The sequence below is a fragment of the Asparagus officinalis genome, chromosome 4 (assembly GCF_001876935.1).
Source record: "Asparagus officinalis chromosome 4, Aspof.V1, whole genome shotgun sequence".
Lineage (NCBI taxonomy): Eukaryota > Viridiplantae > Streptophyta > Magnoliopsida > Asparagales > Asparagaceae > Asparagus > Asparagus officinalis.
In genome coordinates, this window is record NC_033797.1 from 141,529,390 (window position 1) to 141,543,392 (window position 14,003).

Below are 14,003 nucleotides of genomic sequence, written 5' to 3' on the forward strand. Positions count from 1 at the left end.
AATATTTTATTTCACTATTTTTGATATTTTATTTATATCTTAATCTATCATAATTATAATATATCATATCCTAATCTTACGTGAGCTATCTATAACTCAACAATTTAAAAAATATTAATAAAATATATAAAATAGCTTTACGTTATTAGTTTGTTAAGATAAAGAAATTATATGTAGCTAATATACTATAATACATGAAGAATCTAAAAAACCCTGAAAAGTTTAAAATTAAAAAAACATCTTAACGTTTCAAAAATTAAAACAATAAACATTAATCAAGAAATTAATAGCAATATATAGTATATGAAGAATCTAAAATTTGCAGTTAATACTTGAATGTCTCAAAAATTATAGAAACACCCTTAAAAGTTTAAATTATAAATAAGCACCATGAAATTCTAAGATTTTAAAATTTTCAAACAACATAAATAAAATCAATGGATTACTATGATGAACCTAAAAATTTTAAAATTTCACACTTAGAACAACAAACACAAAATTAAAAAAATTAACAGCAGCCTCTGAGAACTTTAAAATTTTCAATTAACACCTTCAATATCTCAAAAATTATAGAAACACCCTTAAAAGTTTAAATTATAAAAAATCACCATAAAATTTTAAATTTTTAAAATTTACAAACAACAAAAGATAAATTCAAGAGATTACATTCATACACCTAAAAATTTAAAATTTACCAAAATTAACCTTAAAGTTACAAAAATTGCAATAAAAGACTTCTTCAAAATTTAAAATTCGCAAAAACCTCTAATATTTCAAAGATTCTAACAAGTACATATTAAATCTGGCAAGGTAATTGATTAAAAATATACTAAAATAAGACAAAAGAGAATATAAATTTTATTCTTAATCATTAATAAACTTCATAAAAATTATAAACTAAATATTAATGCTAACTCTAGTATACTTTTATATGATAAAAACATCCACATAAGCATATTAAAGTACTAAAAAAAAGTTCATGAACCTCCTTTGTAAAGATTCCTAGTTTTATTCAAAACAATTAAACTATTCTATAAAATATTTAGAAAATATTGTCTTTTATTTCTTCTATTTTATTTTTTTATTGAGCTAAGATCAATCCTTCTTTACCTTTATTTTTTTCCTGGGGAATTCTAGAATAGTGTCTTCATCATCTATATTAATTGTGACATCAGGCTGGAGTTGTATTTTTTGCATTGTTATCTTTCCTAGGCTCGTTATTCTTTGATCTTCTCATTTAACTTCACAAAGAAGTGGAGTGTATTTCTAATGTTCAACACAAACTTTTTAAAATACAGACTTTGATTTTTTTCTATTTCAATGAGAATAAATTTTAATTTCATATATATAAAATTATTTGTGTTCCAAATTTATTACTTAAATAACATTATGAGATACCTCTTTTTCATCTACAATAAATTCTTCTGATATATGCATCCAATAAGAGTTTCTATATGTCAATAACGTTACTTTTGCTCTATCCCTATCATTTTTCACAAAGATCTAAACTAAATACCTGTATTTTTTATTACCAATTTACCTTAGATTATAGTATTAATATTTAATTTCTTTAGTATTTGAACAACAAAGTATAAAATTTATGAATACTTACTAATTTTTCTTATATCTCCTATGGAGAATTCTTCTTTAATTGAGATAAAATTGTTAATTATTCTTCAATGAAACTCAGTCAGTGCTTTTTTGATTTATTTCTGTCGCTTTATCTTTTGCAATGGAAATAACTTGATTATTTTGAATGATATCTTTGAACATTCTGATAGTGTCTCCATATCTAATTCATTATATTATTTTACCTTATAAATATTACTAACATCAGAGATTAATATTTCTAAATTATAATCAATCGATCCTAAGCTATTATATTATAGTCTTTTATTATTTTTATGGATTTAAACATCTATCAATTAAATATTACTACTGTATTTTTGCTGCTCCAACTTATAAGTAAAATTACATGCAATTACTTTGATTTATATGGTGACAATAATTTTAAAGCAATCATATATTTTTTAAAAATTTTATTCCTTAACCGAATATTTTTAATTAATTCTTACTTTTGTTTACCAGCATCAATTTAGACTACTTTTAGATGCTTAAAAGAGATAATAAACTCTAAATTAGAAATTATATATATATATATATATATATATATATATATATATATATATATATGTGTGTGTGTGTGTGTGTGTGTACGCGCGCGAGCAGTCTCTCAAACATTCTTAGAATAAAAGGACTTTTAACATGATACAAAGCAAAATAGGCTCAAATCAAATCAACGAAGTACTGAGTCCTGGTTTAGGCCCATAAAAAATGTGTTTTATGACATTTTTGTCAGGAGACACAACCAGAAGAGTGTAGATTTTATCGGAACACCCCATACAAATTGGCTGACCTAAACCATACACAGGTGGCTGGGGGGTTAACTTGGAAATTTTAGCTATTCTATCTATGGCTATAATCACCTCATTTCTATAATCAGAATCATTAGTCCAGCTAGAACGCTATGTATACAGTATACATGGCATTATTAGATATTATCGTTCTTGTGGTTAACTGGGCTTTGGTTTCGGGCTTAATTTATAGAACAGAGCTCGATCTCTTCATGAGTGATGTCTTATTGGGTTTAGTTATTCACTATTGAATCTCCTATTACTAGCAAATCAAATGTCATTTTTTATAGCAAAGATAAACTATAAGATATTTTCTGTTAACTGGATAATTGGTGTGACAAAAAGAAAAATATCTTGCATCAACTATTTGATCTCTAAGTTTTCCTATACTCTTTCATACTCCTAGATATTAAGTTTCCAAGCTCTTTTGTCTGCTCTGATAAGTAGATTTTTTGGTTGCAACATACTCATAAACTTCTTAAAATATTTCGATTTCCACATTTCCCAAACATGCACTGGTTAGAATATAAAATTATAATCATCAATCTTTACTATAACTTTTGAAGGGTTAATGTAATGATAAGAACTTTTTATATGATATTAGAACAACAAAAATTCAAATCTTACTAGCAACAAATTTCTAAGCATATATTGTTTTAGAATTTTGTATAATGACAGATGTTTTAGGAGAAAAACAGAGTTAATCATAACCAAATCCACATTTGTCACACGAAAAAGTTATTCAGCTAGACCAACAAAGCACAAAAACTGCACCAGAAAAACATAGCACAGAAACGCACAAAGAGTTGAGTTTTAAAATTTTCTTTTTTTTTACACTTGCACATCAAACTCATACAAATACACCTCCACACTCAAAATCTAGCAGAAGGCAAAGGCTTCCCCTCAAGGAAATGGGAGAAAAGAGAGAGCGATCTCTCAGGTTCGAACACCGGAACCTGGTGGCCGGCTCCTCTGACGGTGGCCAGCGTCAGCCCCTCGTCGTACTCCACCAACCACCCGCCAACTTGCTTCTCATGATACCAAGCTCTCCAGCTTTCATCGATCAATGACGATGAAGGAGAAGTTTTAGTCTTCTTTGGCTTTAGTTTCATCTTGTTGATGCTGAACCTGGTTGATGTTACTGGAACACGACCATCTGTGTCTCCGCTGTACAGCGTCAAAAGTTGTTTGTTCAGTTTATCCTACTGCTAGCAGTGCTTCACATCCATTTGGTTAAATGTAGGTTTGTTTAACAAAGACATGAAATGAGATGTAACCTCACATATATTAAAGGGTTAACTGCGGATAGACCCTGTGTACTATCGCCTAATCGCGGATGGACCCCATCGCATCCCATCCCATGTAGTTTTATTGTCGCAGAGTAGACCCTTCAAATATTTTTTTTGACCATTTTACCTCTCAAAGAAAGAGAGAATTGTTTTTTTTAGTAAGTCGACCTCCTGAGGGTAAAAGAGCCAAAAAGTTTCACTCACGGGGTTTATTCACAGAAACAGAGTTGCACGGAGGTCTACCCACCCACAACTGGGCGATAGCATAGGGGTTTATCAGTAGTTAACAGAGGGAGGTATATAGCTAAATATGTTTGGACTCGTGGCCCAAAAAGGCGTCAAGTCATTTTGAGCCAATTCGGTTCGATTAGATTAGCCTAGTCGGTCTCTGCTGTTGGTCTTTCCCACTCAACGCATATATGCATGTTAAAAATATGCAACCTGCAATAAGAATTACCTGTACACCCAGATGCGGAGACCAGCGTGCAGTAGTTTACGGATGATCGGGAGGACGGTGGATGGAGAGTCGTTCCACTTTTCTATCACCTCACTACAAGAGTCGAATCAGAAGTAGCTTAGTATTATTTGCAGATCCATAGAATGTTGCTAGAAATCAATTGATCGACATACACAGGCATTCGTCAAGAATATTTCCACGAGATTCGCATGTGAGCGAAAACAAACTAGTAAAGGGTAACATGCTTACTCGGATCAGCGATGTATGTGCTAATAAAAGAGAATGAGATACTAATAAAAATACAACAACCAGGTTCCAGCGCGTAGCTTTGACTTAGTTGCTAAGGCACTAGCTAGGATGGATACAATGTTATCAGAACATTTCATATATGACGAGGCTAGCTGTAGGGAACGGCAACACCTGGTTGTATGTGAAATGTTCTGATAAAATTTGTTGTCCGCCAAAATCACCAACTTACCTTAGCCTTGATAAGGAGAAGACGAAAAGAAATTTAATTATTAGATTTGCCAGTAATATAGCAGATGGGTAGCAGGGAAATCATTTAATATTGGTACTTCACGAAAGATCTGGAAATGGACGAGAGAGATTATGCTTTAAATGAGGAGAAGACAGGGAAATGGACAGAATGAAATAAATATATGGCTATAAATAGAGCTAATTCAGAGCATAATTAAGCATATTTTTCTAAAAGAAATGAATGCTGCATGCATGCGTCACAAGGTACGATCAACCACCATAAATGAACATGCCAATAACGCACAAGATGTATCCACAGCATAAGAGCTTTGCTACAGGGACCTAAAATATGGGACCAATAGAGGGGACAAGTGAGGTGTCCCCCTCCTATTGGATAATGAGTTGGCCATCATTCTATTGGTAAGTGAGGTGTCCCCCTCCTCTTGGATAATGAGTTGGTCATCATTAATGATGGCCAACTCATTATCCAATAGGAGGGGGACACCTCACTTGTCCCCTCTATTGGTCCCATATTTTGGGTCCTTGAGGAATTTTTCACAGCATAATTAGCAAATCCCGGCGCTTTGGTAAAACTCTGAACCAAATGAGGGTAAATTTCATAAAAAAAACCCTGAACTTTATAGAGATAAGAGAAAAAAACCCTGAATTTTCAAAATTGTATTAAACAAGCCTGAATTTTTCCAACATTTTAGGGTATTCGGTGTACTTTGAAAGTTTAGAGGGCTTTATCTGATTTATAATTCAAGAGTGTTTTGTATAATTTAAATTCTGAATAAAAAAAGGTTATCTTTGTTGATACAAAGCATAAATACCTGCAAGGAGTATAGGGATAGGTGAGATGAGTGATATTTGCATGAAGAGCCCTTTGGACATCCTCTCTGTTGAAGTACTTCTCCACATAGTCTGCTGTGCATGGATCATATCCTGACGCCAACCCCCATCTCATCCCATGCCAAAGCTCCTAATTCATCATAAACTTTTAATTCATAGCAATTAGGGGGCAAATGTCGAGAACAGATAACATAAAGTTCCTTTAAAATTCAAGTTTTATGAACCAAACATGTACTTTGATTATGCAAGTATATACATAGTATTTCAAAGTGCAAAATGAAAGCTTTGTGTAACTCTGATTAGAAAGTTCAATATCACAACATTTTTGTTTAATCTTCATTTTTTAAAATTTTTATTTAGTTTTAGAAGAATCACACAAAAATTTTCTTCGTCTATAACCTGTTTGCATAATAGTTTACATTAAAACTCCTCATCTACAGAAAGCATATATGTTATTTTCTTCGCCCTTTTGAATTCGTCGTTTTATGAAAGTTTAACAATTAAAATACATAAAATTACAAACAAAGTTAGAAAAATTATTCATGAAAATTTTAAAGTTTAACAAAATGATATCGGTTTTCTGCAAAACAGACATAAATTTAGTTTTAACTTTATGGGCAATCAATACGTACGATATCAGGATTTTTCAAATGATACCCAAATCAATAAATTTTGCTCCTTCCGCGAAAGAATGTACTTACATGCTGAGAGAAAAGGCGAGGAGCTGCAACGAGCTTAGATTTTCTCGATCTTCTTTCTTCAAGAGACGAGAGGCAGACAGGAGTGTAGATGCTGTAGATATCAATATCTGAGTAAGCCTGCATGAAGGCCTTGACTGCAGGAGAACAGGCACGTACGCTGCTTGAATTTTGGCCATCATCATCTTCTTCTTTAAAGGAGTTGCAGTCTTTCGTGACCGCAGAATACAGTTCGTCTGAAATAATGGCATGGCTCCATGCATACTCCACCATCCCCATTTGATCCGTTTCATCGTTTATTACAGCATTCCCAATCTGACACAATTTTTTTTAGCGTTATCTCAAAACGTGCCAAACTTTTTGGGTGTTATATGCAATATTACCCAGTTGTACACGTCTTTATTTAAGAATTCAGCTATAAACAGAGATTTTTTTTTTAACATGCATCCAAAAACGGAAGTTTTTTTTTTCTAAGATAAAAGCGTTTCAGAGCATACAGAATCTTTTTCTACCATTATTAACAGACTTCAGCAATCTTCTAGATCTGCATTAGCTTTTACTTTTTCTTGCCAGAGAAAAAAGAGGAATCAAAGCAGAGTAAAGTTAGGTATGGCCTCGGCTAAAAGACAATAATGTAGCCAGCTAATTGTCTCTTGCACTCTAGTGACATCTACAGTGATTTTATTCAAGGACCAACTTAAAGTTGGTATAGGTACTCGAGTACTCACCATGAAACCCTTGAGCTTAATATAAGAATCCTTTGATGCCGCTTTGTTTCCTTCGTAAATGAGCTCTGCAAGCTGAGGAACATAGTGTCCTGATGTACACATATACGCATTGATTAGTTAAACCAGCTTAGGTAGATTGCACTACTACTTTAAGTCATAATTTCACTGTCAAAAATTAGTGCATGTCGCTACTTTTAATCACAACTGTTTATTATGTAGTTGACGATTGTGATTCACCCTGAACGTAAAAGGGGAATCGTAAAATACACTAGGAGATAAGTAAGTGCTCAAATTTTGAATAAATTAATTACCCTTTCAGCTAAACAATAGATGGTTATGATTAAAAGTACCCAAAAAAATGTTATTTCAGCTAAGAGATATGACGCAGCGCGGAAGTTGTAACCTCGGAATCCACCAAGGGTGTTCTCTGAATCCACAAAGAACGATCTTCGAATCCACGAAGAGCTTCGAATCCACGAAGAAATATTGAGGAAAAACAAAATTTTATTGATAAAAAGTTATGCATCTAGGGCTTACAAGACTCTTCTTAAATAGAAAAAGAAACAAGACTCCTACAAGGACTCTAATTCCTACAATGACTCTCTCTAATTCCTACAAGGACTGAACTAACCAAAAATATTAAAAATTCCTAAAATATTAAAACTCCTAAAAAAGACTCCTTATGATTAGGAAAGTCCACCGGTAAAATCTGAGATCAAATCGGATTTGTTTCCTACACAAAACAGACTCCAACTTTATTACTAAAAATAAACTAAAGGCTGATTATTTTCGGATTTCAGCCAAATATGGGTATAACTGATGAGATTGTAAAAATCTGACAATCTGGTTGGCTTCGTCTCGTCGAGATAGGCGATTTACACATATAATATGTCAGAATCCGCCTTCCGGATTGAAAGATATGATTGTTTCTTTGCGGAAGTATAAATCTGTATTTAGCTCGTGAATGTCCGAATCATCCATTAAATTTTTGATTAAGCGTCCTACATCAGTCTCCCCTTGTTGAAAGAAACTCGTCCTCGAGCTTATATTTGCTTGAATAGTAGCTTCATCGATAAATATCTTTCTTAACCTGCATCGATCAGCATCTGCCTTGTACTTAGCATTGATTTTCTCCATCTGTTGTTTTACCTCTTCAGCTAGGACTTCTTCTGACTCAAATTCTTGAATAAATCTTTCACACACCATGTGTATGTGTCTGACAGCATGTGGATCTGTAATTGACTTGAAAAACTCCTCAAAATATGTTCCATGTTGCTTCTCATATTCTAGTGCTGAAAGTATCATCACCTTGAAATTATTAACAATCTTTGCTTCCAGAGAAGAGAATCCCGCGTCATACTCCATACACAATTCTTTCATCTCCTTTGTCTCTAGCCCTCCACCAAGCAATTCACACATACCATCAATTGCATCACTCTCTATTTTATCTTTCTCCTCTATCAGGACAACATCAATATGTGCAATATCACTCTCAACCACTTTAAGAATATCATGCATATCATCCATCTTCACTATCATATCACCATCATAAATCTCATGCATATCAAGTGTTTGCTTCTTAGGAGGAATTTCGGTAGATGCAGGTTCTTCTTTTACAACCAAATGATAGACCTCTTTAGATTGCTTCAAGTTTTCTGTTAAAGTCTCGTTGTTTGTCACTAAATGTTTCTTCTTCTCAGTAGCTTTTATCTTAAATGGCTCCTTTTCTATAAGAGACTTGAGCACAATTCGACGTCCATCTTTCTTGAAGATATAAACATTGTCTCTGCTCCTATGGGTAGCTCCATTATTGAATTGCCATGGCCTACCTAAAATCATATGACAAGTATCCATCTCGACCACTTCGCACAAAACCTCATCAATATAAGTTCGGCCAATGGAAAAACGTACCCGACACTTCTCATCGTTCTGCACAACATTGTCCATGCTAATCCAGTCGATCATATAGAGAGGTAGGTGTTTCTCTATCTTTAGTCCTAACTTCTCCACCATACGCCGAGAGACAAGATTCTTACTGCTGTGATGATCAATTATAACATTACAAATCTTCTGCATCACGGTACATCTCGTGCGAAAGATATTTTGCTCCGGAGATGGTTCTTCTTTCTTTATTGCTTCTTTACTACTCTTCTCAACTCTAATGTCTTGCTTAAGATCATTGTCCCTGTTGAATTTATCATATGGAGTTGGATCACGTCGTTGGCGACCATCAACGCGATTTTGAACTCCTACCGTATTCAGACGCTCCACTGCCGACGCAAGTCGCTCTACGGCAGTCTTCATCTGATTAACACCGGTCTTCAGCACGTCGAACTCAGTTCGAGAAATAGGGGCTTCATCACCTGCCATCGGATCGGAGGAACTTTGCTCTGATACCAATTGACGCAGCGCGGAAGTTGTAACCTCGGAATCCACCAAGGGTGTTCTCTGAATCCACAAAGAACGATCTTCGAATCCACGAAGAGCTTCGAATCCACGAAGAAATATTGAGGAAAAACGAAATTTTATTGATAAAAAGTTATGCCTCTAGGGCTTACAAGACTCTTCTTAAATAGAAAAAGAAACAAGATTCCTACAAGGACTCTAATTCCTACTAGGGCTTACAAGACTCTTCTTAAATAGAAAAAGAAACAAGATTCCTACAAGGACTCTAATTCCTACAATGACTCTCTCTAATTCCTACAAGAACTCTGAACTAACCAAAAATATTAAAAATTCCTAAAATATTAAAACTCCTAAAAAAGACTCCTTATGATTAGGAAAGTCCACCGGTAAAATCTGAGATCAAATCGGATTTGTTTCCTAAACAAAACAGACTCCAACTTTATTACTAAAAATAAACTAAAGGCTGATTATTTTCGGATTTCAGCCAAATATGGGTATAATTGATGAGATTGTAAAAATCTGACAATCTGGTTGGCTCTGTCTCGTCGAGATAGGCGATTTACACATATAATATGTCAGAATCCGCCTTCCGGATTGAAAGATATGATTGTTTCTTTGCGGAAGTATAAATCTGTATTTAGCTCGTGAATGTCCGAATCATCCATTAAATTTTCGATTAAGCGTCCTACATCAAGATACACGTGCTCTACAAATAAAAAACTTGCAAAATATGGCGCATCACACAAAAAGAGGTGTCAAGCTGGGGGTTGTCTAGCAATTTTTAGGGTTGTTTGACAAAAGTTTCGGTGCTACGTGACGTCTTTAAACAAAGTGAGTTTTTGCATTTTTCCATGACTTCACTTGTTTGGTTAATATTGTATATTTGTATACCTCCATAGCTTTCTCCCGCAATGTAGAAATCATGAGACTTGAATCTAGGAAACCTCTTAAACCAAGACAGAAGGAAGTCATGAGAATCCTCCGCGGTTATCCGATCACCGAGCTCTTTCAAATCCGATGATCTGTTTGTATAGGAGAAGCCGACTCCAACAGGTGATTCAAGAAACAAGATGTTGGCAACTGCATGCAGTAATGTTAATTAAAATTAGACCAAGTTTTAATTATCATAAAGTAAATTATGAAGCACGTAGTGTTAATCATAAAATTAGTAGCTTTAATTAGGGGTTTTACCCTTGTTCCATGAGTAAGGGTTGAGGGTGAGGTTGAGCCCGTCGCTTCTGACCAGAAATGGGCCAAGCTCTTGCGCTGCTCCATACGCTATTGATGAACACCCCGGCCCTGCATTTACTCCCGTATCATATATTTTGGAGAATTTTATTTTGCACATCAAAATCAACTTGTAAAACCTAGAATCTAGAACTGTGATAATTGCAAAAAAAACCCACCTAAGGGTCCGTTTGGTTCATGGGAAGGGTATTGGGCTTTGGGTAGAAAGCCTGTCAAAACTGGCACTTTGGCAGGCTTTCTGCCCAAAGCCCAATGCCCTTCCCATGAACCAAACGGCCCCTAAACTTTTCGTAACTATGAAAAGTTAAGAGTACGCCGGATTCTATGAGAACACCCGGCTGATTTATGGTGTAGATCATGTCACTCCTATATCAGTTGTTCCGACAAGACTCCCACCGGAAAATTTAGAGGGATTCCGCCTAAAGTTTGGGGTGTTTCACAAAATCCTCCGGAACTTTTTGAAAAGTTTCGTTATCGTTTTGACTGACTTGGGTTTTTGGTTATACCCTTTCTGTAAGTTTACATTCAAGTTCATACTTTTTTAAAGGGCAAATCCTCTTCTCCCTCCTCAACTAATCACCTTTTTGCGTCTAACCTCTTTTCCATTAGGGGAAGGGATTTTTTTTTTTTTTTTTTTTTTTTTTTAAAGTGAAAATGAAAGAATGAATTCATGATAATCAACCGTACGTGCACCGGGGGGCTAAATAACAAAGGGGGATTAGATTAAGAACCGTAGGGAGCTTAAAATAAGAGTCCGAACTCCAAGGAATTAGACCAGCCAACAAGAAAGTTACCTGTCCAGCGATTACATAGCATATTTAAATGTATAAAAAAAGGGTAATTATACTAAGCCACCAAGAACTTTTGGCTGTTTGTAGTCAAACTTTTAAAATTGCAGTAAACCCCGCCACCTTTTGGAATTGCAGAAAATCCTAAGGATTCCACGTTATGCAAATAGCCCCCCATAAATTAGAAAGAAACAACTTTAAAGGATAATTTTAGCCAGAAAAGCTAGGGTTCAAAAACAACCTAGACATGAGCAAGACGAGAACGAATGATAAAAAAATGAAAGATTTCTACAGATCGAAAATGTGAAAAAAAAAATTCATAAAAGATTTGTTTAACAATTTAAGGCATGCCTTTGTCACTTCAAATCACATGAGTCGCATGTGTCATGTTAGATATAAAGGTGTTGGCTATGGAGTTTTTTTTTTTGAAAATTTTATTGGGTATTTAGCGCGATTTTGAAAGTCATGGGACGCTCACAATTAACGCTGAAAGATTTTGGGTGTGCAGTGTAATTTACTCTAAAGGGTAAATAACTAAAGTACAACTACTATACATTGAGAAGAATCTACATCGCAGTAAAATACATTCCTGTGTCGGTACATTGTCGATCACATGCCTACATTCACTTTTTACCCACTCCTCATGTTGCCAAAATTTTGAAGACAAACAGGAGACTACTAATTTTCTAAGTTATCTATAATAAAGTTCATAGTTTTTTTTCTAATCCCATTAATTAATATTAATCACGTTAGCAGCCTATAACATAATCACCTCGAGCTTTGGAAGATGGGGTAGCTTTCGATTATATCCAAGCAAGAAGCACTATACGAAAACTTTTTCTCTGGTCTGCTATAAATTAAAGTAGTCTAATTAAAGTTTTTTTTTTTCCCGCTGTACCCTTGGAACTTAGCTCTTTCAACTTTAGAATCAATAATCTGTTGTCATGCGTTTGTCCTCTAGTTGCTACTTCTGCTCAAAATAACTTAAGATCTCGAGGGCCTGATTAAAATTACAATGAGTTTAGGGATTGCCTGGAATAGTTATTTCAATGATTTGAGGGACTAAATCAAAATATCAAAGATTTCAGGTCCAACTTCAAATTTTGAAAGGTGTAAGGGCATCTCCAACCCAGCACCAAAATGGTGCAAACAGTGCATTTTTGTTCCTTCTCCAATCATGCCCCATTTCTTGCTCCATTTTGGTGCATTTGAACAGTGTTGCACCAAATATGGCGTCGCACTGTTCATCTACGGTATTACTGTTCACTTTTTTTAAAAATTTATAACTATTTATTTTTACCTCTTAATTAATATAAAAATAGATAAAAGGGAATAAACTAAGAATATACTGAGAATATTCTTTTTTGGTGAAAAAATGGTGCAATGAGTTAGAGATGTATTACTGTTTGATGTGATTTTTGTACCATTTTGATGCAAAATTTGCACCATTTTGGTACAATGGGTTGGAGATGGTCTAAGGGGCCTGAAAAAAATCCCCATAATACTGTTGGAGTTGAAAAAAATATAAAAAAAATAGCTCCGGTACTCAAAAATAGGGAACCATAAGTAAGACAGCTAAGTTGTCGACTCACTGTCCCGTGATGCACTGTTTGTGAACAGTCGTGCATCACGGTACAGTAAGACGACAACTCACCTATCCCATGCAGTCACAGCACTCAAAAATATAATATCTTTGAGTAGCCAGCCCACCCGCACGAAAAATATCTTGGGCGCTCAGTTAATCGAGTCGGGTAACGACACGTCAGCAAGTCACGTCAACAGAAACTTTCAACGCTCAAAAGTTTGAATCTCAAAACCGGTAGGTTAACAAAACACAAACTCGCTCAATTATTCACCAGAGTTAGTTTAATTAAGGGGGGCAAAAAAAAAGATGTTTCGTGTTTTTCTAACAAACCCAAAATTTCCCATGGTTCTCACTGTTCAGCTCTCCGAACACGACTCTTAAACTCAGAACACTCGTGTGGAGAATTACATTTAAACCCAATTGCTGCTTTGTTAGGGTCGATATTTTGTTTACTGAGTTCTGGGTTTATATAAAAACGAATTTGAAAAGGATGGGGTTAACGTTAATTTAGTACTAAAGCGACCCCAGTTCGGATCCGGAGCATAAATAAATCGGGCGCGGGACCCGGAAACTACTGACCTCCGTTAAGCCAAAGAGCAAGCGGCTTCTTCTTCCCCCCCTCGGCTTCAAAGAACCAGTAGAAGAGCGCCTTCTCTTTGCCCCCTCCCAGCTTCACGTACCCGGAGTAATGCCGAAAAGTCACCGGAGGCTGGCCCGGCAAGTTCCGGACTCTGTCGGACCCTTGCCCGGTTTCTTTCTTTACCCGGATCCGATTACCCTCGGTGGCTGCTGCGAGCAGCGTCAGCAGCAGCAGGAGGAGGAGCAACGAGGGAGTCATTTTACAGAGAGCAACTAAAGCTGCTCTTCTACAGAGAGAGAGAGAGAGAGGAGCCGGGTTTATTAGATGAGAGGGAATAAGTAAAGGAGAGGGGGTTAAATGGGATAAAGAAACGTGTTGGGTAAATAATGTTGTTGGGTTGGGTTTGGAAGAAAATGTTTTGGGGGGTTAAATGGCACTTAAATACCATATTGTTTTGTCATATTTACACTCAAATATTTTA

At 35.2% G+C, this 14,003-nt stretch overlaps 1 protein-coding gene across 1 annotated transcript; it reads right to left on the minus strand.

Moving 5' to 3' along the window:
- LOC109839588 (serine carboxypeptidase-like 35) lies at positions 3,136-13,892 on the minus strand. The gene is made up of 8 exons (XM_020408077.1): positions 13,522-13,892; positions 10,513-10,620; positions 10,213-10,401; positions 6,916-7,004; positions 6,191-6,502; positions 5,471-5,619; positions 4,161-4,253; positions 3,136-3,581 (listed from the first exon to the last, which is right to left on the minus strand). The coding sequence occupies exons 1-8, from the start codon at positions 13,778-13,780 to the stop codon at positions 3,287-3,289; spliced, it is 1,494 nt and encodes a 497-aa protein (XP_020263666.1). The 5' UTR covers positions 13,781-13,892; the 3' UTR covers positions 3,136-3,286.

What these genes read in the sequence shown, in the direction of transcription:
- LOC109839588 (XM_020408077.1), bottom strand. Translation starts at nt 13,780, where the DNA reads ATGACTCCCTCGTTGCTCCTCCTCCTGCTGCTGCTGACGCTGCTCGCA. An exon ending in TGCTCTTTGGCTTAACGGAG is followed by an intron (nt 10,621 to 13,521) that starts GTCAGTAGTTTC and finishes GAGTAAATGCAG; the next exon opens with GGCCGGGGTGTTCATCAATA. An exon ending in CCCTTACTCATGGAACAAGG is followed by an intron (nt 10,402 to 10,512) that starts GTAAAACCCCTA and finishes TACTGCATGCAG; the next exon opens with TTGCCAACATCTTGTTTCTT.